Source organism: Empidonax traillii, unplaced genomic scaffold (assembly GCF_003031625.1).
Source record: "Empidonax traillii isolate 1590-97213 ecotype Southwest subspecies unplaced genomic scaffold, ASM303162v1 scaffold223:size1722714, whole genome shotgun sequence".
NCBI classification, from domain to species: Eukaryota; Metazoa; Chordata; class Aves; order Passeriformes; family Tyrannidae; genus Empidonax; species Empidonax traillii.
This window is the reverse complement of record NW_020955416.1, coordinates 519,668-545,257: the sequence shown is the minus strand read 5'-3', so window position 1 is coordinate 545,257 and position 25,590 is coordinate 519,668. Positions and strand designations below refer to the sequence as shown.

The following is a 25,590-nucleotide window of genomic DNA, read 5'->3' as shown; positions in this document are numbered from 1 at the left end:
AACCACTAGTTTAGTGAAATACAACCCATGGGTTTTGAGTTACCCACAAGAGAAAGAAAAGACTAAGGGAAGAAGAGAAAGATTAAGAGAAGAAAGAAGTAAAAAGAGAATAGTGGAGAGAAAAATAATTACTCCCCCTTCCTCCCCCAAGATGGTTGATCTGACCCAATAATTAAGGATTATAGTGACATATGGATCTGGTCTCTCACACGCCACCCCGAGGGTTGGAACAACCACTACAACTCATATCTCACTCTTCTTGTAGTGACAGCACTGAGAACCCAGCTAACAGAAGAAAAAGAAGTACAGAAGAGAGAGGAAAGCTCACATTGGGCTTTCAGTACTGGTTTTATTGATACTGGGTTGTATCAATAAGTGAAAAAATGGGAGTTAAATCATTATTGAAGCTCTGCTCCATGCAAATCACCATTTCCCATCCTGTGAGTCCTAAAATTGCAGGAAACCAGCACACAGGGGAAGAGTTCAGGAACTCAGTCTGTGTGTTGCAAAGGTTGGCACACTTCCCTCACCTTCATCCATGGACAGCATTCTTCTTTGGTGAGCTGCAGCACTTTAGAGTCTTTGCTTACTTAATAACAACATATAACCCAAAATAAAATGCACATATCCCAGACTACCCTTATCCCTCCCACCAACCAGGCTTTGGAGGGAAACATCAGGGTTCATCATGAGAAAAAGAGATTTACAAACACAGTAATCTGGTTACTGAGGGGGAAAACGTTCCTAACAACTCAGCCCAATTCACCAAAAAACCTTTGTTGGTTACCAAACCCAAAATCTTCTCTTTGTTTCTTTATTATTCCCTTTTCTCTCTCCCTTCAGGGGCCACCAGCTGTGAGGAGGTAAGAGGTGGTACACAAATACCACTATGCATCCAGTATCCCACCTTTGTAGAGAAAAACTCAAGGCATTCCAGGTTATAACAGGCAGCTTAAAAAACAATCTGAGAAATGAAAGAATCAAAATCTATCTCTGTGCACTTGTGAAATGCTGGTTTTACAGTTGTGTTTGTCTTGGCCTTGGTGGTGTTGCTGTCTTCTCACTCAGAGCAAGCATCTTCACCACGCTCGAATGCTGCTTGTGAAGAGGATTAGGAGTCAACTTAAAAGTAGAATAAACCCTTATAAAGATTTTTTTTTTTTTTCCAAGGGGTGGCCTCTATGGCAAATTTAAATTTAATCCCATTTCCCATTAGGACAAACTTTTTCTCGGGGCTTCTGAGCCGATTTATTTGCATTATTTAAAGATGCCAAATGAAATGCATTTTTCCCAACTTTTTTTTTTTTTTTTTTTTCCCTTCAGATGAAGTCTTTCCCTGACTGTGATAATGCTGAACATCAATTTTAGGAAAATAAAGATTTACTGCGTCATATTGCATCATAATACCAATCTTAAGCTCATGCATATTCGTAATTAGACAACTGAAGGAGCTCAGGAGAGTGCATTTTGGGGTTTGAGGTTGTGATAGGGGGATTTTTTAACTAAAATTAAAGTATCAGCCCTACACGATGTGTTCATTTAACAACCAGATGTCTGTGTAGGACATACTCCTTTCCAGTGGGATAAAGAGATACAGACCATCAGCTATATAGTAGAACAGACTATCCTTCTGGTTTGCAGCTGGAATTGTTTCCTATCTGTGTCCAGGACTTGTTGGGCAGACACACAAACCTGCCTTGGAGAGTTTCAGACCTGGCCCAGATCTGAGCTCTCTTTCTCCATGGGTGGGTGGTTCAGTGCTCGTGGCACAAATCTTCACAACACATCATGTAAGGCCAGTCGTGACTGGTCCCCGAAGCTACAAAAGGATGGTAGATTTGCATGAAAAGATTTAATGGTCTGGAAAGCCAGAGTAGAATGGAATCAGTAAAAGGGCCCGTTAAGAAAAATCACTGAGCCTGCTGGGGGGATTTCCAGGAGCACTGACTTCAGTGAGCACCTCGTGCCCTTCAGGACCTCTTAACAAACACGCTGGTTGCGAAAACTTAGTCAACCTCTCTTGAATTTAAAATACAGCTTGAAACTTCCTCAATAGGGGAAATATAATGCTTACCTTTTTGAGACATTGATTTATATTTAAATAACAATATTTCAGATTTATATTTTTTTTAAGTAGAACAGATTGCAGTTTTAACCAGTAGTGGAGAAGTTGTGTTTTTGAGAGGGAAAAAATGGGATTGAAATATCTTTATTTTAAATTGAGTTTTATTATGTTCCTTTTGGCTTTCCTTAAAAAACAAAATAATCTTAAAAAATATATATATAAGCAAAAGCAGAATAGAGACAATACTGTTCTGAAAGCTTAGTAAAAAAAGAAAAAGAAAATCATTATTGAGGATCATGTTAAAATCTTACAGAAAAGAAAATTATAACAGTCAAGCACAGAAGCCAAAGCTAAGAAAACTGAACACAGTAATCAATGTAACTCTCATCCTGAAAATGCAGATATGCAAAATTTCACGTGGAAGTTGTCCCCTAGATAAATCACATGCTCAGAATTAAATATATTTAATAAGATGGGGTCCAATTTTCCCATGTCCCTGACGCCATGGCCAGCTTGGCCGGCAATTTTTTATTAGACCGAAAACTAACTTCACCAACACATTAAAGCTTCAAGAGCTCTAGAGGAACTTTTTAACACAAATTAATAGCAGCCAGTCAATTGGCAGTCAGTTAACCTGCCGTGAAATAAATAAACAAGTTGCCCTCACCCCACCCTTTGCCCTTCCTCGGGTCCTGAGATGCTTATGAAAGCTGCGGTCGTGACCCTGGGATCTTGGGCTGCCAGGCACCAACACTGACAGCTGTTCCAGTGCTCGGTTTCGAGCTCCAGAGGGACTTCAGTCCATCTCCGGGGCCAGGAGTTCTGCAGGGTTAAAAGGCACTTCATTTGGTTCAGTGTGTGGCTGGAAGGATCCAACAGAAAAAGTTGATTTTTCTGGAGAGTCTAATTAGTTCAGACACTCACCTGTCAATGGAATTACATTAAGTAGCTATGAAAATCTTTAGATGTTTACAAGCCTGCTGTAAGGAAATTAAAAGCCAAAATGTTTTAAGCCCCCCGGATGTTTTAAAGTCAAAATTCTGCTCTAATTAAAGTACGTGACTGGACTATTTAACATAGAGGAATAAAGGAGATTAATACCAGGCTCCTTCTTCCCTTGCTTATCATTAAGCAGTGATGAACATTCGGTGAAGAAGATATTATCTAGAGCTAAACCCTCTTTCTTCTCTACAGCAAAGCTTTCTTCAATTCTGCTTTGTCTATATGTCAAAAGATTAGTGGTAGAGATGGGGTTGATAAATTTTTCTGATACAACTAGACTTGTGCTTTCTTATGAGCACTGATAAAGAGCTCCTTCTTAATACAACATTCAAGCAAAAATTTGTGGCCAGCATGCTCACCTTTTAACTGCATGCTCTGCCTGCAAGCAGGTTTTTTTAAGGCATTAGGATAAATAAATAATCCTACAGACCTATGCCCAGCAGTTTTAATGGTAAAAAAACCCCAATCACGTGATTTTATGAGTCCCACTTAAAAGTAATTATACAGTGTAAGTGCTTTAAGTAAGTTAATGAGACAGACAAATCTGATAATGAATTGCTAGCTCATCATAAGCTTCCTTTCAAGTTAATTCAGTCTCTCCATTGCAGGGCACTGTTCTGCATTGCTTTGTTATGCACTGAGTCCAGCTTTGGTCCTGTCAGCATCTGTCTCGCTCCATTTAGTGCAGGGGGTTGGGGATTCAGCTGTTTGCATTAGTAGGTGTATGGGTAAACAAATTTGGTGTTGCAGAAAAAACCAGGATGACTTCAGGAAGCAAAACAGCACCAATGGGAATAAATTTTGCTGCTTCATTCTAATTTCACCAGATTGTTTATCCTAATGCTAGGGTGTTTGTCTAAACATGAAATACTGTCTGCGAGTTTACTGAGAAGTTGAGAAACCAGTTTTGTAATAATTTGCACATCTTCAATAACATTTTCAAGCATGCGTTTTCAACAGAATGCTGATTAGCTCTCTTGTATGTAATAAGTGCTGTGGTTGGAGCTGGCTGTCTGCAAGTAACCTTGAAGAGAAAATAGAAGGTGAGGTTTCTCAGCCTCTGATGTTCAGTCGATGTGGGGAGCTTCAGGGTACCACTCCTTCCTTGGCCCCATCCTCATCCAGTGTGGAGAAACAGTGGGGTCAGTGATGGTGGAAGGACCTTTGCCAAAGATAAGAATGTCAGAAAGGATCAAGAAAATGCTATCTGGTGTTTGTGGCCTCATAAGCTGTAGTTTGGTATCACATCTCACAGCTAGTGGGAAAGTTTTGGGTAAGGGAAACAACAAGACCTGCCAATGCTCTCGGTATTTATTTTCCCAGTCAGTCATCAGTCTCCTTGCTGGGAAACTGGCACTTGCTACACAGCGCTTGGAAATGAATGATCAATGTATCTAATTGCCTTCTGCTTTGGTCTCCCAGCCTTGATAAGGATGGGAAACTTATAAATAATTAGATTTGTTGCTACACTGCATTAATATTATTAATGTATTCTATTTTTTATTTATTCCATCAATTGCACCAGTGGATGATGTATAGACTGCTTACATGAGAAGAAAAAGTGCCCTGCAAAGATATTAAAAAAAATATATATATCAAGTCATACCAAGATTGATAGCAGAGGAGATGGTAGTAAGTTGTACATTTTATTCCACAAAGTCTGCTTCTTTGTACTGTCTTTAAAATACCAAGTAAATATAACAGAAATTAAGGAATCTGTTGTTAATTTGTGCCCATGGATACCACAGTTAACTGACTATAGGGAAGTGTGCTCTTAAGTTGTGGATGATTTTTTTTTTCTTTCTTTCTTTCTTTTTTTTTTTCTTTTTTTTTTTTTTAAAGGCTGGTTCTTTCATATTAATATAGCTAGTATATTTTTTTTTACCAAATTGAGAGTATTAGTTTTATTTGTTTGAAAATATTCAAAATACATTTTTGCTTTTTTATATTAGTTATTGGGACAGGAAAAAAAATAGCTTTAAATATTTTTTGTGAAACAAGGTTACACTGGAACATCTGCCAGGTCTAATGGGCTCTAATCGAGAGATCAGACCAGAGCAGTCTAATCCTCACTGGGATGACTATACCAGTAAATTATCCTGAAGAAGGGGTTTATTTCTGTAATACATTTTGCTTTGCAGTGACTGCAGGCCTGACCCTTTTAAGCCTACAGTAAATGCAGAATAGCTTACTGCAATAAAAGGAGCTCACATTTATTGTAAAGTAAGAATATTCACATTAGCACTCACCATGGAGTAGATAATGTATTATAATTTCACATTCTTCAGGGTTTTTTTTTTTTTTTTTGTCTAGCTGACCTTTCTGCAGACAGTAGAAGTATGAGGCTGAAGTGCACTCCACAAAAATATCCCCTAGACTGAGGCATCCCGTCAGCTCTCCAAAGTAATCTGTGTAAAGAGTTTAATGTTCCTTCTTTCTTTCTCTCTCACATAATGGGAGTAGAAAATCCAGTCTGGTTAGTGACAGGTAGCCCCTCTGTGGATGGAGCCCGCTCTTAATCCAATTTATCAGATGTTTGCAGTAGCATTTGCCCAGGCTTAAGGCTTTGGAGGATGGAGAAGATGGATTTAGAGAAATAAAGCCAGCTGATAGGTGGGATCACTTACTAGACATATTTCATATAAATTATGAAAAATAGCTACAGTGAATTATAGCTGTAGGCTTTCAGATAATAAGCCTTTCAGGAAAAAAAAGTAATGAAACTAAGTGACACTCAGTTCTTAGTCTCATTACCAGGCTGAATCATAATTCAAAGTTCTTTTAAAACTTCCAGGACCGTTTGCAAATCTTGATGAGAATGAAACTAAGCTTGATGGTATTTAAACAGTTTAAGTGAGTTTTTTGGCTGCTGCTTTTCTCCAGGAATACTTCTTTCCAATAAGTTTCCAGGTTATTTCTGTCTGCAGTGTGTTGCCTGCTGCTCTCAAGGTCCAAGGACTGTAATTTTTTACTGCCAGTGTTTGGGCAGTTATCCCTCATCCAAATTGACAGAGCTCGAGAAATCAATAGAAATAACAGAGCAGGCAGAGAACCAGCAGCCTGTATTCTCCTGTTTCCATTCTCCATTCATCCTTGAAATTGGACTTTACTGGGCTCCCAATGCCAACCAGTAGCAGGAACAGTTGACTCAGCCCGGGGGGATCTCCTGAACACCCTCCATGAAGGGTTTTCTTTAGGGAATTTTTGTGTGTACCTCTGAAACACGTAAGCTGGAGTCTTCAGGTTTGTTAATGGCCATTGCTGCCGCTGGAGAAATGGGAATTTGGGGAAGTCAGGTGAAGTTTAGCAGCTGGATAGAAACATCTCCTGCCAGTAAAATATTATACAGCAGTAAAGGATGCAGGTGATGAAGGAGTTGTATAAACGTGTTGGTTTAGTGGTTTATCATGATTTTAAAAAAATTTAAAAAGGAGGAGGGTAGAAAACAGAGACTATTAATATAGTCCAGCATGACACCGTGGTGTAACATGTTCTCATGCCTTTTTTGGAGGCTGTGAAAAGAACAAGCAGAGGTGGTGAGTGGCCCTGATATAAGGAATGACAGAATAAGCCAGAACTATGTCATTCAGAGAACAATATCTCAGAGACAGCATGATAGGGGATATATATGATTAGGAGTGACCTAGTCAAAGGGAATAAAAAATGAGTGTTTATGACCTGAAACTAGCAGAATGCACCTAACAAAGCAAAGGGAATGGTGCTCAGTTAAGAGTCATTTTCCTTGTACAGAATAAAATCTTACACAGGTATATAAGATTGACCTGATCCAATGCAGCCATTCATATGTTCCCAAAAGTTTTTGGTTCTTATCATTTAAAAGTTCCATTTTTCCCCTTGATTGAACTCCATTATTCTTTTCCACCTACTTACTCACATCTGATTTAGATGATGTGTTGCCATTCTTTACTTGCCTTTGCTACAATGATGAAATATTGTAATATAAATTTAACCCTGTCCCCCAAAAGAACCCTAACTGAAGTAATTTAGGGATAGAAACCCCAAAATCCTGAAGAGATTTTGGTACTTTGCAGCAAAGGTGTTCATGGGGTTCCAGTGTCCCTGCTTCTTGGGGTGCATTGGTATGTCAAATATACTTGCATTCAGGTTAGATTACACTATATAATATGTATATTGTTTCAAAAATGGTGCTTCATGTCAAGAACACCCCCAATGAAGTTATGTAAGGTATTACACAACATTAGTAAGCCTTGCAAAAGTTTGCTCAAGGGTTAATCAAGAGCATGATGTGAGATCTTTATAAAGAATTATTATTTATTCGCTGTTCTTGTCTTAGAACCCATCATGTTGCCTCCCGTCCTTCACAGATGTCATATATGTGATATTTCAGAGTTCTGATAATTCCCAAAAATTCAGATTTTTCTTTTTTGTCGTTTAAAAAAGCAAAATTAGGAATCATCCCTTTATAGACTACAAGGAAGTTGAATCTGAGTCAGCAGTGCCCTGGCAGCCAGGAGGGCCAACCATGTCCTGGGGGGCATAAGGCAAAGCATCACCAGGCGGTGGAGGATGGGGATTGTCCTGCTCTGCTCTGCACTGGGGTGGCCTCACCTGAATATTGTGACAGTTCTGGGCACTGCAATGTAAGAAAGATATTCAGCTATTAGAGAGCATCCAAAGGAGGGCAACAAAGATGGTGAAGGGCTTTGAGGTGAAGCTGTATGAGGAGCGACTGAGGGCACTTGGTCTGTTCAGGTGGAGAAGAGGAGATGATGGGAGACCTCATCGCAGTTACAACTTCCTCATGAGGGGCAGGCACTGATCTCTGCTCTGTGGTAATCAGTGACATGACCTGAGGGGATGGCCTGAAGTTGTGTCAGGGGAGGTTTAGGTTGGATAATGGAAAAAGGTTCCTCCCCCAGAGGGTGGTTGGGCACTGAACAGGCTCCCCAGGGCAGTGGGCACAGCACCAAGTCTGACAGAGTTCAAGCAGCATTTGGATGACTCTCTCAGGCACATGGTGTGACTCTTGGGGCTGGTCCTGTGCAGGGCTAAGAGCTGGACTTGATGATCCTTGTGGGTCCCTTCCAACTCAGCATATTCTGTGAGTCTATAAACACAGGCATCTTGGTAATAATTGAAGTGGTTCCAAACCTGTAGTTTTTACTAGTTAATACCAAAAACTAACTGCAAAATTTCCAGGATAAGTTCCAATACTGCATAAATGTATTTCCAAGTGTTAAATACTGCTGTATCTTGAAATAAAATGCTAACTCATTTTGGCTTTAAAGCAAACATACTTTATGAAATATAATTTTACAAAAGTGTTAAGAAAGTGTGAATTCCTCATTAGTCAACCAGTATTCAAAACACGACTCTGAAATGACTTTTGCAATTCTTTTAATGGGCAAAGTTTTGGTGAGGGAATACCTCAGTTTGGGTATGAATCAACAGCGTTTGCAGTCCAATCAGGCTGAATTATAAAGTTAAAGTATTATTTTGAAGAATAAGTACTTTGTGGGTATAATTATAATTCTATGACTACTATTCCTCTCTTTCTTTTAGAAGATAAACATCACTGCTATGAAAATATTCTGATCTAATAACCATAAATTTTCCATTTTAAAGTCCCCAAGTAGGAGTTGTCAGTTGTGAAAAGTGAGAGCAATTAGGGACTTTTCCCGCAAATTAACTCAGTTTTGGGCATTCTGATAACAATATCAACTTTTATTTTAATCTAACTGATTGAGGAGCAAGACAGAAAGAAAGGGAATTTAGGGGTCACTTCCAAAGAACTCACAGGGATGAAACTTCATGAAGCAAATCTGAGGGCTGCATTTTCTTAAGCAATATTTGATGTGTTTGGGATTTTGGGCAGAGCTTCTATCCCAGACAGACTTGTCAAAAGCAGGAGTCATTGCACCGAGGTTGTACATGCTCAGCGTTTAACTGGTACTAAACTAATCTGAGATGACAGACCATTTCCATGCTCTTCCAGAACAGGCCATGTTATTGTCACTGCATTTAGGAAATTAATAAATATTATTACTTGTCTATAATTTGCTCATAAATGATAAGCACGGTTTTATGTGATGCTTTTGCTAATGTCTGGTAAACAGAGATGTGCCCTTCTAATATGGGATGACAAATAGAAAGTGAGGAAGATACTTGTTACATCTCAGCTATGAGGGTGTTCCCCGTGTTTCATGTGTATGGGTGTTCAAGAGAACCCAGTAGAGTTTCTTTAATTTTATTTTCTTTTTGGTAAGCAGACTTTCTTGCAAAAGCTTGATAACTAAGTTATTGCCATTTGTATCTTCATATTCATTCTGCTTGGGTATAATACTGAGCAGTGAGGTTTGGATAGAAATTAACTTGAAAACAGCCTTCAGTGTGATAAATATTTGTATTTAGACAGACCCGGGGAAATCCTTCTGGCCTCTGACAGAGCCCCGAAGGGGAGCTGGCAACTGTAGAGCAAATTAAAGTGTGCAAATCTTCAGCCTTGCTGCAGATCCAGCAAATATGTGCAGTGTAACACAGCAAATATGGGAAGGCTTTTAGTTACGGAGGTGTGTAAATGTTTACAAATATGATTAACTGCAGAGCACAAAATCCATTTGCAGCATCAAAGACGAAACTAAAATTACTTTTTCCCACCCCCTCTCCAGGATTATGCTGAAAAGAAAAACAAGATAGCAAAAGCCCTGGAAGATCTTAAAGCCAACTTCTACTGTGAACTCTGTGACAAGCAGTACTATAAACACCAGGAGTTTGACAATCACATTAACTCCTATGATCACGCTCACAAACAGGTAAGAGGAATCTGCTCACTACTTTGACTTAGTTTCATGTAGAATAATGAAAAATCATGTCCTTCAGACAATCAGAGTTGTATTGTCCCCAGTTTCAGGTTCTGGGAAGCAAAATTGACCATTTTCTTAGAAACAATGGAGATTCTACAGTCAACAATTCTGAGATGGGAAGAAAGAGAAATTTGAATACTTTAAGTGTGAAGAGGAACAGGGAATGGCAAATAATATGATTATAAGTGTAAATATATCATTTCCTTATCAATTTAATTTTGCACATAAATACTGAGGTATAACTAAGACACGACTTACTGGGAAACATTTGTTGCAACAGATGTGCACAAGAAACTTGACATACTCTTCGGTAAACCTCCATATAGTGCAGATACAGTTCTGAAATAGGTTATGATTTACTTAAATTTGTGCAGATACAGTTCTGAAATTAGCTAGGAAAATTTTATTTAAATGCACTGCATAAAAAAAAACCCTCAAAAACCAACTGTGGTAATGAAACAATTCTGGCTAAGATCACAATAAGATATGTGTTAGCTTTAAAACATTGGTATTTACATTTTTACCACCTCATTTTATCACTGCACTTCCAAGTTGTGTGCCCTACTCTGCGAAGATAAAAGCAGTGCTTCCACATAGTGAGAAAGGCAGTGCATCCCCTGGCAACATCCTGGTCTGGAGAGGGGTCAAATCTATGTAATTCAGAGGGAAAGACAATGTATCTTGACTCCACTGAAGAGATATGTAATGATAATGTAAAGACATGTAATAGCTGTACAGGAAATTTATACTTAGTCCTCTTCACTGGTAATTATTCTGAATCCTTTTTTTTTCAATCTGGTGAAATCATACGGTTGTGTATCTGGATTGATTGCTTTTCATTCTAATTGAATCTCCCTTTGTCTTGTAATTCTGCTCAGGGTGAATGTAGATGAGTTGCTACACATGTTTTATATCTGTATTATGTAAGATAATTTGCTTTTCTTTCTATCAGCCCATCTTCTGAAGCACTTCCCTCCCTCTCTCGCTGGTATATTTATTTAGCCCATAATTTACACTGTCAGCGTGAGTGTTAGATTTAGTTTTGAGAACCATGGAGACGTGGACATCAGCAGCAATGGCAAACCATGAGAATCTGGAGGGAAAGATATACATGCTAGATAAGAAATTAGCAGGTAGCTTCATTGCATCCTACAGCAACTTACTATGAGTTTTTAGTTAAAATAGAGCTGGAACTGATTTTTCAGGTGTTATGTTCACACAGCAGCAGGTCCTTAATGGACGGCAGGAAAAAAGAAGTGATGGGCAGAGTCTTCCCCACTTGACCTCACTTAGAGTTGTTATTTATTAATTTATAAGTGCTCTGAAGCACTTGGAAATAATGAGAACCTGAGGGCTGCAGTCCTCATCCCTCCATTCAGGATTGATGAAAATTTGATTTCGAAACGGAGGTCAGGTGTGAGATGGAACAGAGGCTTGTTTGCAGTGTTTCACAGGGCAGTTCTTGTTTTCTGGTGGCTTTAGAAGGGAAATGGTGGGCACTGCACCAGCATCTGACAGAGCACGGCAGATCCTGCCTCTCTGTCTTTTGTGTGTGTTTGCAGGTGGCTTTGTGGATGTGCTTGGTGAAGCACAACAAGCCACCCTCTTCCTCTGTAAGGCCTCCACAACTTTAATCTCCTTGGCAGGAAATCAGAAAAACGTTTTTAGTTTTCCAGTAGCAAAAAAATTGTGTGGGTGCTGGTTTGGTCAAAGTAATAATTTCCTGTAATGTTACTGGCAAATAAGACTATTGATTCCTGAGATTAAAATGTTAAATCGAGTTTAACTCTCCCTGAGTGTTTTTTTTGTGGTGACTTCTACTGGTGTTATGAAGGAAACAAATTCCTCTTCCTGTATTTTGGGTGTAAAAGGTGGCAGGCAGCATATGCTGCAGCACAGGCTCGCTGTGATTTGCTGTTTTCAAGGAACTTCATACCAAGTGCTTTTTTTGGGTAACATAATTCAATAAGCCTGATGGAGCCATTTGCAGATGCTGCTGTTGAATGCTCTGATTTTGTCTCAAGACTTCCTACCTCAGTGGCAGAAGCTTTCCAGCAGTTCAGTAAGGGAGAGAGGAACTAATAATCTATCTTAGGATGTTGCACCCTATTTTTCTCTTTTTCCCTTCAATGAAACCTTTCTATAAAAATGGATGGGGAAGTACTTGCTAGGAAAAGTTTCTGAGAACTGAAGGACAGTTGTAAGCATGTGCAGCCAGTTTGGTGTCAGTGATCCCAGCACCTGAGAGTGCCTTCTATATGATCAAATGGATGAAAGCTCTGCCTAAACTTGAGTTCATCCCAGCTTTTCTGAAAAGCCACATTTAATCCTAATTGTGCTCCCTGTTATCACACCATCTAAGCCATGGGAGGGTTTATCAGAGAAAATGTTCCTAACAGCTCCTGTACTTCAATTCTATTGCAGGAGATTATCTTTTTCTTTCTGTCAATTGAAAAGCGCAGAAAATTCACAGGATTTAAACTGGAAGATTTATTATTATTATGTGGATTTCCTCCTTTGGATGGGGGGGCCTTGTGCTGTCAGGTGTTGGTTGTGGTTTGATTTGTTGTGTCTTACAGCTCTGCACACCACTTTGAGATAGTGTGAGGTCCTTCTGAGCAGCCCAGAAAGAAAGCATAGGAGTAGGGCAAAACTAACTTTATTTCCTAGGGCTTGAAGGAGTTCAGTGTCTCAAGAGCTTCACTTCCTCTGTTAGTGCATTCTTGTTGTCAGCTTTGACACTATGGTTTAGAGAGCAATAGCTGTAGCCTTTATGAAGTACTCCTGGAAAAGCAACTTGCAAGCAGTCAGTGGTAATAGACATAAATGAACTCTCTGCTTTGCTTTGAAAGGCTAGACTAAGAAAAAAGAAAAAAAGAAAACCAAAACCAAATGCAGGTCTGCTTAAAAATGTTCTCAGTATAAGCTCAATACAGGGAGAAATGTAACAAAGGCAGAATTGCTTTTACGTAATATAGTAATGAGAGAATTACTATTAGATGATGGTGGTCAAAAATCTCGGAATGCAGATTTTAAGACCACTCCAGGACTTTAAAAGGATCTCTGTGATTTTATTCAGCACATCTTAAGTACCTGGAAGTGCACGAGGAGCTCTCTGAACTGCTGTATTCACTCAGGGTGAAAGAAAACAAACCCTGCCTGTGTTCCTCGAAATGCTGTGGGTTTGATAAATGTGGCTGAGCATTAAAGCTGAGGCTCGGAGTGACCTTCCTCTCGCAGCCGCTCAGAACGGGTGGGTTGTGCTGCCTGGTGGGTGAAGAAGGCTGAGTCCCACAGCTCAGTCCCCTGCATCAGCCATTCCTCAAGAGGCTTCTGTCACTGCGGGAACAAAGAGGTGTAATTTCTGTTTGTGGAAGTCTTCCTCTTCATCCCAGAACTTCTGATTAATCACCTAATATGATGGCAGCACACTCGAGCTTGGTGCTGTTCATCTCCCAGGGGGACTTTTCCAAATATCAAACAGCAATAGAAGTGATGGAAAATAAATAGCCCTAACGTATTTGCATCTATATATGAAAATGCAATCAATTAAGTAAATTATAAGTAGGAATTTTTCCCCACAGAATCAGAGGTCATTCTTCAAACTGTTTCTCCCTGGATGAAAATTATCTCTGTGCTCTGGAAATGTATTTAAGATTGTATGGAGGTAATAAGGGACAAATTATGCAGAAAGACTAAATGACTACTTGTCCCCTTTCCCAATTCCAGGTACAGATTTCTTCTGTGTTTTTCTCCTCTTCTTACATGTTTTTCTTCGCAAATTTTTTGAGATCAATGCCTAATAAGCTAGAGAATATCGATCTGTAGTCAGTCAGAAGTCCGAACTTAACTCATCTTTATGCGTTTGAATAAATATTTCATACCATGTGGGTGGAGAACAAGCAATTTGGAAGTGGAAAGGCTATGGTTGGGCACAACAATAATATAAAAGCCCCATAGTTTTACTAAAGGTATACCTCCTGTGAGGTACAAAGTGGGTAAGGAGTGGTATAGCACATTTGGGACACCAGTATTTCCAGCAAACACAATTGGATGTTATCAGTTGTTTGAGCCTGCAATGTAAAAACAATGCAATGAATCCTTGTAGCCATCATTACAGCTCTTTAAAAAAAAAACACCTCTCATTGTAGAGTTATTCCCTCTGAAAAAGAAAATCACCCATATCTTCTCCTTGGTTGGCACTTGCAAAGGGTGCACTGCGGTGCATCTGCAGCTTCTGGCATGGCCCAGGAGTTTGTATCTGTTTGAAGGGAAATAGCACATGTACTGGGAGAATCATAAAGGGAAAGAAATTAACTGTTTGCTGGGAGCCAATGGTATTTTGTGCTGTATTTTTCAGGTCTGCTTTTTTCAGGTTGGGTTTCCCCCAGAGCTACTGGAATCAGACGAAGCCAGAGGCAACATGTTGTATACAATCTTTGAAACGTAGAAATAATGATTCTCAAAAATAGTGCTGTCTTCTAGAGCAGTGTGTCTAGAACTTTGGTGAAGTACAGGATAAAAATCAAAGAGTTTCAAGAATTTTCTGAAGATTTGCTTCATAAGCAAAACAAATGTGGTATATGGTGCCTCAGATTTTGGGGATATTCTCTAAGAAGAGATGTCATAAAATAAGAGTATTAAAATTTCTCTTTCTAGAGTTTTAAACATAGTTTTTAAACTCCAGTGGAAAAGCTGGAGTTGTTACCTGATAGGGTAATGGTACAGGGGATCTCGAGGAGAGGTGCAGAGCAGGACAGTGCTTGTTTCATGACACAAACCTGGTTTTGCTGGACACAAATCCATGAGAAGCAGAGGCAGAGATTGAGGGCAGCTGCTCTTGGCTGGGTCCCGTCCCCTTCCAGCAGTTGGCAGCCCCAGCACAGCTCGAAGCAGCCTGAAATGGGATTTTGCTGGACCTTGCTGCACCCTGAGCCCAGCCACGAGGGATGTTTGAGATGACAAAAGAGACAAGGAGGCCACAGTGAAAATTTATGACTGTGACAATCCCTGAAAGTGATAAATCACTCCTTTAAGCATCGACTGTGCTGGTCTGTGATCAGGAAAGTGCCAGTACGGAGGCCTCAGTGGCAAGCCCAGGGTGCCTTGCATGGCTGAGGGGTGGCTGTATTTCTGCAGGGAGAGTGAGGAAGGGCAACAGGACGCAAGTGCAATGCCAAGTGCTTCATCCCTCCTGGGGAGAGTGTGACCCCCACATGTACCATTGGATGGAGCTTCTGGGACATAGGGTTGTGCTTGCACTGTCATTTTTTTTCCCCATTCCTGTTGAGTAGAAATAATCCTTTACATTGCATTTCAGCATTTCTCTTTTTCTTTGTATTTTTCTCTTCTTTGTAGTTGACTGATCATTTTTAATATGAGATAGTCAGGATTTGAGCAGATGAATTTTCTGGAATGAAGAAATTGTATATTCCTTGTCTTACTTTAGCTTGTGTCTCAGGTTAGAAGACAGCCACTTCTTGGTGTGTCCTCGTGGGCAGGCAGTCTGAACTTGCCGAGTGTTAAGTGAACATAAATGTGGATTTAAACATTTTTATTTGAATCAATTCTTATGTGGCCCTTTCTTACTGTTTTTATTGCTTTCCCAGAATGTATTTTGGCATGTCTTCCTATATTTCTTTTTCCCCTCAGGAAAACATACTCATCTTTGTAGCCTTTTTAAATATTAAGGGAACACAAACAAAGGTTCAGCTGTGCATTCATATTCATATGTGTATTTGTAATGCAATGCAGCCACAAAATGACCCCCTCTTCTCCCAGATACAGGCTGCTCTATCACTGCTTGGGTTTGTCTTTTTTTACCCATGAAGACTGTGTTATTTAATGGTCTGTTGTGGTTGGATTGGGGTTTCTTTGTTGGGGACTTCATTAGCGAAAAGCTTCCTTTTAAGTTGTAAGCACTTGTACTGGCAGTAATGCTAATAAGGGTCATCTCCAGGTCTATTAATTATAGCTCAGCACTGCTGGGAGCATCGGAGCAGAGCCTTGCAATAGACTTGACGCTTCCTTTCTCAACTCTTTTAAATAAAAACCCGACCCAACAAATCCCTCTGCTGCTGCTCTGCAGAGAAAGGCAGAATAGCCAACATCGCAGGAGCACACCCGGCTACGAGGGAGGGACACAGGCTGAGGAGCTCTACTCCTGCGGGATATAAGGATACGTCGAGGGCAAATGCCAGCGAGGCAGTTCAGGGGGGAGCCTGTTTTGGGATGGCAGGTTGCCAAGAGGAGGGTCACCCCTGCCTCCACGTGTGGGTGGTTTGGAGCCAGGTTTGATGTAGGCAGAGTGAAGTGCAGGGAGAAAATTAACAGGAACTGGAAGGCTTCAGGTAAAGAGGAAATACAGTCCCACTGGTGGAAAGGGACCTGGGGGTGCTGATCGACAGGAGGCTGAACATGAGCCAGAGTGTGCCCAGGTGGCCAAGAAGGTCAATGGATCCTGGCCTGCATCAAGAACAGTGTGGCCAGCAGGAGCAGGGAAGTGATCCTTCCCCTGTACTCTGCGTTGGTGAGGCCACACCTTGAGTATTGTGTTCAGCTCTGGGCCCCTCAGTTCAGGAAGGACATTGAGGTGCTGGAGCGGGTCCAGAGAAGAGCAACGAGGCTGGTGAAGGGACCTGAGCACAAGCCCTATGAGGAGAGGCTGAGGGAGCTGGGGTTGTTTAGTCTGGAGAAGAGGAGGCTCAGGGGTGACCTCATCACTCTCTACAACTCCCTGAGAGGAGGTTGTAGCCAGGTGGGGGTTGGTCTCTTCTCCCAGGCAATCAGCAACAGGACAAGAGGGCAGGGGCTTAAGCTGTGCCAGGGGAGGTTTAGGTTGGATATTAGAAAGAAGTTCTTTGCAGAGAGAGGGATCAGGCATTGGAATGGCCTGCCCAGAGAGGTGGTGGATTCACTGTCCCTGGAGGTTTTTAAGACGAGGCTGGATGTGGCACTGAGTGCCATGATCTGGTAATCACAGTGGGGTTGGATCAAGGGTTGGACTTGATGATCTTGAAGGTCTCTTCCAACCCAGTCAATTCTATGATTCTATGATTCATGTTAGAGTGCAAAGCCACTCAGAAAGTGTTTCCCTGGTCGGTTGGTAATGTACCTGCAGTGGTAGGCTGCCAGTGGCACTCTTTGTTCCACTTTACAGAATGTATTTTAAAATTAAATAGATAAGGGTTTGTTCTTTATGAATTTTTCAGCATATGTAGGGAGAAACTTCACAGTGTTTCCTGGCTGAAAGAAAAAAATTATTTGTTTCCCTTCCAGTTTGTTATTTTACCTATGAATTTTACTCCCAGAAATTGTCTTCTGGATGAGTATCAGTGCAACAGAGTATTTAGGCACTTTGTAGCTCAAAACTTGAACTGACGGGTTAGATGAGGATATTTCCACGTAAAATATTAGTCCTGCAAAATCCAATTTCATTCCCAACAAACATTCTGTTTTCTCATTACCAAAAAAAAAAAAAAAAAAAAAGACATCACTATGTTTCTACCTTTGTAATTACAACAGAAAAGATACTACCTAACTTTTTCTGGTTTTCATGTCTGGGAAATTCGATTCTGTAACAATGTTTGATTAACTAATTGACTTTTTTTTTTTTTTGAAAAAGTGTTTTTAGAGCAAACATGATTACAGTAGAGAAGTAGATACCATTTCTGTTCTACTAATAGCCTGCAAAAAGGGTATTAGCCCTGATTCCACGAGGAGCCTCTCCTTTAATGCAGAAGAAGCCTTACCCAGCTGAAACCCTTCCTCAGTTTAGAAACTTAGTATTTACCCTCAGTTCTTTATTTTCTTTCTGGTTTTGAATTATTGTAGCCTTCCAGTTTCTGTCCTTCTCAATATCCACAGCAGAAAACCTGATAAATCACCGATGTTAAATTTCCATGCAAAAATAACCCATTACCATTTTTTTCAACCACACATTGCTCATTTATTACTATTTTCAAAATCTAGATTGAGCACAGTACTAAAGTGAGGGGAGAAAAAAATAACAGGACCAATACATAGAGGGAGGGAGGAGTAAGGGACAGGAGGAATCACAATTTGCTCCATACATCCTGCGTGGTTTCCTCCCTGGCATGCATTTCTACTGCTCAGGGGTTCATTTTTTTATTTAAAACTCAACTCCCATGTTGTAGTTCAAGTTTGTCTTTTTAAATCAGTTCATGACACTTCCTACACCAAAATTAGCTGAACTTGAGACTAATTTTAAATTTGTTTTACCATATCAGCATCTCAGGTTTTTGCTGTTTGGCCAACACAGCTGCAAAAGAAAATACTTTTTTTTCCATTCAGCCCTATGATAAGAATGGATACAATAATCAGGACTTGAAGATAGGAAAAAAATAGCAGGTTTTAGTCCATAATTCCTGATGCATATTGTAATGCATCTTCTGACATACAGTGATTTGAGAGGAGCAGAGTTTTAAAAACTTGTGTTATACAGGCTTGGAGATCAGATGGTGGTTTACCCATCACTTTCTCTGTTGTATCGGGCTATAGATCAGCTGAGCAATTACCTGCAAGAAAAATATTCCTTCTTATTTTCATTCATGCTTCAAGAGAGCCAGTCTCCCAAAGTTAATTTAAGGATCATTATTGCTGCAAACCAATCAACAGAATACCTTTTCTGCAGCTTTCAGGAATTCCAAATGCATTTCCATTGCTGCCCTGAAAGTAATGAAGCAGATTGTAGATTAACTGTAAGTAATGAATAATATAAGAAGCATTTTGTTACTCCATGGTTTTGAGCTGTCAATGATCACAGAGAAGGTGAGGGAAAAACTAATACATTGCTAGTAATATATTAAGTTCTGACCTCCCAAGGTGACTAACTTCTTACAACATGATCTAATTTGCTGAAACAATTAAGTGGTGCATGTGAGTGGTTAGTCCTGTAAAATGGTTTCCTATTTGCTACCAAAAAAAAGTTTCAGGATGCTTTTTTTTCCCCTGGGAGCTCTGCTAGAATTATACTTTATGCCCTGCAGTTTGAGCACACTGGTTTATTTGGGAGAGTTCATTCTTCATTGGGAAGAACTGCGCAACCTTTTCAGTACAAACCCCGCTAAGTCTCAGGGTAATTATTGCAAAATCAATGTTCCATTCAACTCAGGAAAAGCCTGTTCTTTTTTTAGTGGTAACTCTGACCTGTTGATGAAATGTAGTGTTGCAATCAGCGGCACCTTTTGTGAGGAGACGTGACAAGACAAACAAACTTTGTGGAAGTGTGAGTGGGTTTCCCACAAGCGGTGCCCCCTGCTCGTTCTGCGCTCTGTGGGCAGCAGGACGCTGGGACCTCTCTGGAGCCAGAGGTGAACTCCTCACAGTCCATGCCAGGAAACGCTCTAAGCCTTGGGTAGACACCAGTGCTGGGGTTTCTTTAGGCAGACAGAAGAGTTGCTCTTGTTCTGGATGCTTTAATTGCAACTTACACAGAAATGTCTTCATGTTCCTAAACCACTCTAGGAATGTTCAGTGGAGGCAAAAATGTAAACTTGGGTTTTTCTTCTCCTTTTCCACATGCAGGCAATGCAGTCTTGGCTGCAGAGCCTCTGCTGCTTGGCTCTTGTTTTGGTTTGTTTTTTTAATTAGAGCTACAACTACAGCTATACAATAAAGGGTATGAGTGGCTCCCGAATTTAAGCTTTCCCCACCCTAACAATGCAAAGGAATGTAACAAGAAAGACATAAAGAAGGGCTCTGGGAGCATTTGAAAGGACAGATGAGGCAAGCAGGAATGGGTCTTCGACCTCTGTTGGCAGACAGGCAGTAGCCCTCGTTTTTGAGAACACTTTGAGAGTCAGTGAAAAGGAAAGCCAAAAATGTGCCCCTGCCTTCAGTCCTGTTTGTATTTTGGATCTGCTGAGCCTTTTTTTGCATCTAAAGGATACCATACACTGTTATTCCCATCACACCTCCTAGTTTCTCACTGTGCTTTCACCATGCCTGTTCGTGACATCCTTGTGACAAACCTGAATGATTGTGTAAAGGACCTTCCAGTTTCTTCCGAAGTCTCCATGTGTGGCAGAAGAGTAGTGGTTCAGCATCACACAGTTGAAAGTGCTGATGTCTTTTGACTGAATGATTGTTTTTACATTTTTTTAAGACATTCAATCTGCAGAAGACAATATAAATGCAAGCACTTGAATTGTCTGCTCCAGCAGCATGTTGTATCTTTTCTTGAATTAGACCCAGCAAGAGACTTGTGGTATACTGTAATGTAAATTATAAATTATATTAATTCAAGTTCATTTATGATTAATGTGACTAATGCCTGACATCTCTGATAGGACTTACTGCTGTTGTCTTGGTATGCAGACTTGGTATACATAATTATAACAAGAGAAGACAAAAGTAAGCCCTGCACCTGGACCCTACCTTCCCTTTCCTAGCATTCAACAAAATTAGGAAAAAAAATTAACCTTTTTTTAATGCTGATTTTTTATAATTTATTTTAAATTTTTTTTTTTTTGTATTTTTTAAATAGCTGTTAAATGCTTGCTTGTGCTGGCATCTGTATGGCACATCTGGTACAGGATCTCATTGTGTTACATGATTTATAACTACGGAGAGACATATCTGCTTACAAATTGCTTGTAGTGAGAGCTAGAAACAAAGCAAGATACTCCCAGCAGTAGCAGGGAAGAGAAGGGCTCTGACAGTACCAGAGGTTAGGGATCATTATTGGAGACTCCCTCAAGGATCAGGTCTCCTTCTCAGCTCTCTTCATCTTCCTCCCTTACTGTTATTGTTGTGCCTCTCCTGGCTGCTGCAGAGGCACACAGGTTACATTAAGAGTTGCAAGAGCAGGGCACTCCTTCAAGGATATTTAATGTTATCAGTAGTGTTTGTCTCATGGACAAAAGGTGTGGTATGAGACATTCTTCCCACTGGGTATGATAAAAGAAAATGGAAGGCTCTATTACCGTGAAAAGGAACTCACACACAGGGCAAATTAGAAAAATAAAATGAACAAATGAAGCATTAAAATGATGCTTATCAAACTCACCCTTCGTTTTCATTCTCTTTTGCTAAGCAAGCATTAAGCTTAACAGGAATGGTTCTTTCTTCTGTTTTGTGAGGCAGAGGCTGCTGCCACCTCTCCTCCTCTCTCATCCCTCTTAACAGTCCCACTTCTCTGCCCCAGCAGGAGACTTTTGTTCTGTGCCATCTCAAGACTCATTTCTCGCTTAATGAACCCTTCGTTTTTCCTTTGTTTGGATGCGAGTACAAGGCAGGCTGCTGATGTGGTTTGCTTCATTTTCTTCCCTCATTTCTACCCGTTGTTACATGATTTGCATTTCTGAGGAATACCCAATTAGTACAGTTTTCCTGGCATCAGCCTCCTATATATAATGCTGGTTAAAAATTATGGATTGTATAATGAGAAATATATCTATAAAATATCATCTAAGTTAAATAATTATAGTCTACCTGTGAGTGTTATGTGAGTCCTAACCTATCTGACGTCTGCTTTGCCTTCAGAGGCTGTAACCTTGTCATGGAGCACTTGGTATTTGCTTGGCACAGTTGAAGCTCTACCCTGAGCTACTCCTTCATGGCCAACACTGCCAGGATCTACAAGTGGCCAGACTCAATATACTTGAGTTCAGCTCGGGTAGAGCAAAGAAGTTTTCTGAAGGACAGGTGAAATCGCTGGGGGATTAACAGCTAAAAAAAGTACTCCATGGGGAATATTTACAAGGAGATTTTTGTGTTCAGATGTTTAGAAGTAGGTCAAGCCAGCAGCAGATGTCCATACGCCCCATGCCAAAATTGCTGCAAGGCGTGTGCTATAACCAAGCCTATTTTTGCTGCATCCTTTNAAAAAAAAAAAAAAAAAAAAAAAAAAAAAAAAAAAAAAAAAAAAAAAAAAAAAAAAAAAAAAAAAAAAAAAAATCAGAGTGAGGAGGAATGACTGTCCAAGCAAATTCTCATTACATCTGAGCAACAGGATTTGCAATGATGGGAACTGGGCAACCTTGCAACCTTGAAATATGGTAGGTGTTGTCTAACCTCAGTTCTGCTGATGAGGTGGGGGGTTACTTCACTTAAATGAAGGTAGATAATGTCTCAAATGATAGCTAGTCTTTTGCAAACAGCTCTGAGGGTGGCGGATTTTCTTTTCAAGTGCTATTTGGGTATTTTGCTTTGGCTCTGCACACCTGCCTGGCTGTGAACAAAGGGAAGCTGGAGTAGCTAATGATTCATCTCTCTGCCTCCTTTAACAGGAAGATCAACGAGGCAAAAGTAGTATGGTATCATTTTCCTAAGCATTAGTGAGAAGAAAAGATTGTGTATTCATAAAGTGCTGGCTTTGGAAGCTTCTTATTGCGTCAGCGTAGGAAAAGTGTAAAATTCCAGGTTTGTGTTCCTGTTTGAGTACAGCTTCACTGGCTGCTTACCGTATTTTGGGGATCCACCACTGCAAAGGGGCTTCTGTGCCTTCCCATATGGGTATGCACAGAGGAGATGGGCTCCTCTACAAATGCATCAAGTTGCTGCCTAATGTGGAGATATCTGACCTGCAATTTATTGTTGAGAAGGCAACTGAGAATAACAGGGTTCAGGCAGTGTACCTTATATTTCCTTGGTCCACTGCAGAGGGTATTTATTCTTCAGGTCAAGCAAACCCAGTTCTTGTTTGATATTTTGTTGTTGGGTTGTTGTTTTTTTTTTCGAGTGGAAGTAAAGGACAGCAGAAGCAATTTCCGAGCTTGGTGTGAGCCTCACACAAGCAAGCCGATGGCCCTGCTTGCTGTGCAAGGTCTGAATTTGATGGGGAGTCAGAGTAGGGGGAAACAAGGGCAGCCAGGGAGGGAGCAGTCCCTGCCTGCCCTAATTTTTATAGAGGAGAGAGCTCGTCTGCCCACGGGAAGCGGCTGTGGGGTGTGGGAGGCTGTTTGGCTCTACAGCAACAGCTGCCCTGGGTAGGTGCCTGTCACTCCACAGGCAGGGATTGTGTGTGGCTGGAGGATGTAAGGAAGTGGTGTGGTGTGTCCTCCTGAGTGCTTCACTTCACACTCTCATTCACACTTGTGCAGTTCTGAAAATAAAAAAAAAAAAAAACCCCACAGAGCTTATAATAGAAGTCTAAAATGTTAGTCATTTCTGGGAGCACAGACGATTTCTGTGGGGTAAACTGCCTGGTATACTGCTAAGGGAAATATTTTCTTGTACATTTGCAACTGCTGTCATTGACAGTAAAATTGCTTGAAATATAAAATAATGTTGGTGTGTTGCCTACCATGACAGAAACTGTAAGAGGTTTTGACCTTTAGTACGCTTTAATGGGTGCTCTACAGAGGAACTGACACTTCCATTTATTAATTTGTAATTGTCCAAAATAAATCCTTTTTTTTCCCCTCCCAATAGATTGAAGCCTAGGATATGTTAATTGTGCTGGCTCGTCTCCAGGCCTGACACCTTGACAGCTCTTGTCAGCTTTTAAAAGTTATTCCCTTATGAAAACTGTACTAGTTATTCTCCCATAATGGCCTTGCCACTCATCTCTTCTATGTTTTTTAATTCTGACATCGAAGTTTACGCTTAGCTTTGACCCCCTGACAGGAGAACATTCTCTAATGACTAGCAGTAGGTCAGCACTTCCTGTTTTGGGGGAATGGAAAAAAAGAAGTTAAATCCAGCATTTTGGTTAGCAAGTGTTTGCCTGGGAGTCTTGCTTTACTGAGGCTCAGTTATTTGCTCTTCATTAAAGAAACAAGATTGTACAGTAAACTGATTTACTGCTAGCTGTACCACCCAGTGATCTCATCTCATCAAATCTCACACTGTGCAGGACTGGCGCATCTCATAATTTCTAAAAAAAGACCTCTAATTAACATTTATGTGCTACAGAACATGATGGTACTTCAACGGGTGGCGGTTTTTCCTTCGAGTCGGCATTGGAGCAATATAATTGTGTTGCTGGAGTTGCTGCCTTAGAGATATAAAACCAAGACCTTGACCACCACGATAATTGAAGTTCCCAAGCTGCTTTCTTAGGAGCAAGGGTAGTAGCTGTAGTTGTGCACTGGCCAAAATCCAGGCGGATATTTAGATTTTGTTACACTAATCCCCCCTGCAGCTTCAGCTGATGACAGTGGCTTCTTCTCCTCCCCTCCTCACCATTTGGGGTAACTGATGTGCACTGTCAACATCTGCCACTGTCTAAGCCAAGAGAGGTTGTGTTCCACTGCTGAGCAGCGTAGTGCAAGTTTACTCCTTAAGCCCAGCATGTGGAAGAGAATGTGAGAGCCATTGTAACCCTGTAGAATTGATGATTATCAGAATTATAGGTTCTGGGTAAGTAAAAATACTATTCCCTGTGCTTGAGTACTTAAACCACCAGAAATCACTAGTTTCTGCATTTAGGTTACCTTATCAGTGGATGAACAGCACTAATCAGATCACTTTGAAGAGAACTCAGGTTGAAGGAGTTGCTTTTGCTTCCACTTGCTCCAAGTGCAGTAGCAAAATATTATTTGTGAGAGCCTGATATATTGTGGTATAGGCTTTTGTTGTTTTTTTTCTGGTGACTAGTCTGACACGCTCTAGAATCTAAGTTTTTCTCCCTCTGACCTGGCAGATGGTGGACTTACAGTATTGTAGGGAACACATGGTAACTTGGAGAGGCCAATAAATTGTTCCTCTTCAGGCCCTTGATTCTGAAGGAAAATAATTTCTGTTAGGATGGTGTAATTAATGGTTTCTTTATGTTCAGGATCTTCAAAAGTGAAAGGCAAAACTATGAGAGCTGGTAGTAATCAGAGCTTCACTTTCATGTTCCAGTTGTACTGAGCCTGGAAAACCAACCTGCCACCTCTGTCTCCCCAGAGAGCCTAGACTGAGACTAGAAAGACCAGTTCTTACAAAATATGACGGTCAGCCCTGGTTTTCCCATTACCTGTAGGATTAAGAGTGAGAAAACTGAAAGATTTTTCCATCATAAGCCCAGTTCAGAGGACCTTTGCAATAGAGCAGAAACAGCTGAGGAACTGTACAAGATGGGAGGGATCACCCACTTTAGATATGAGTGAGCATTATAAGTAACACTCCTGAGTCTTTCCTAAATTTTATGCCCCATTGGCCATTTATTTGTTGCTGGAGGATAGAGTTAGACTCTTCTCTAGCGTGTCACTGGCTGGAGAATTCCTCCGGAGTGGAAGTGGGAGAGGCAATGCTTTCCCTGGCACTAAGCAGGAATGTGGACGCAGATTGCAGATGTGCTACGTGCAGGATGCCAGCTGGTGTCTTGAGGGTCAGTAGAAATTTCAAACAGAATGATTTATTGTTAGTGGTACCGCCCCAGGCAGAAGTGAGAGTTCACAGCATCAAAGTGATGTGTGCTCCTTGTAGGCACATGAGATTGGTTCCACAACATCTGTTCAGAGAAGAAAGCAAGTCAAAGCTCTGCTCGTGTATCTGCTTGGAAGGGTGTGAGGCTGCTACCTGTGATTGGAGCAGACCCTTTATTGCCTGTGGGAAAGTGCCAGGTCTGGTTTCGGTAGTGAGAGGTACTGGGGTCTTGCATTGCCTAAATGTGCATGTGTTTGATGAATAGACACACCTTGTGCTCGTGTCAGGTGCAGCTGTTTGTGTGTGGCGTCTCAGGGTTGAATTTCTGGTGGGAAGCCAAGGATCCAACTTTAGGTTTTC

At 40.7% G+C, this 25,590-nt stretch overlaps 1 protein-coding gene across 1 annotated transcript in view; it reads left to right on the top strand.

Annotated features, from left to right (window-relative positions):
* The window catches only part of ZNF804A (zinc finger protein 804A), a 167,513-nt gene that overhangs the window by 102,117 nt on the left and 39,806 nt on the right, over positions 1-25,590 (top strand). Inside the window, exon 2 of the mRNA XM_027887873.1 lies at positions 9,718-9,861. Within this exon, the coding sequence (XP_027743674.1) occupies positions 9,718-9,861 (144 nt within the window). The remainder of the gene's footprint in view (positions 1-9,717; positions 9,862-25,590) is intronic.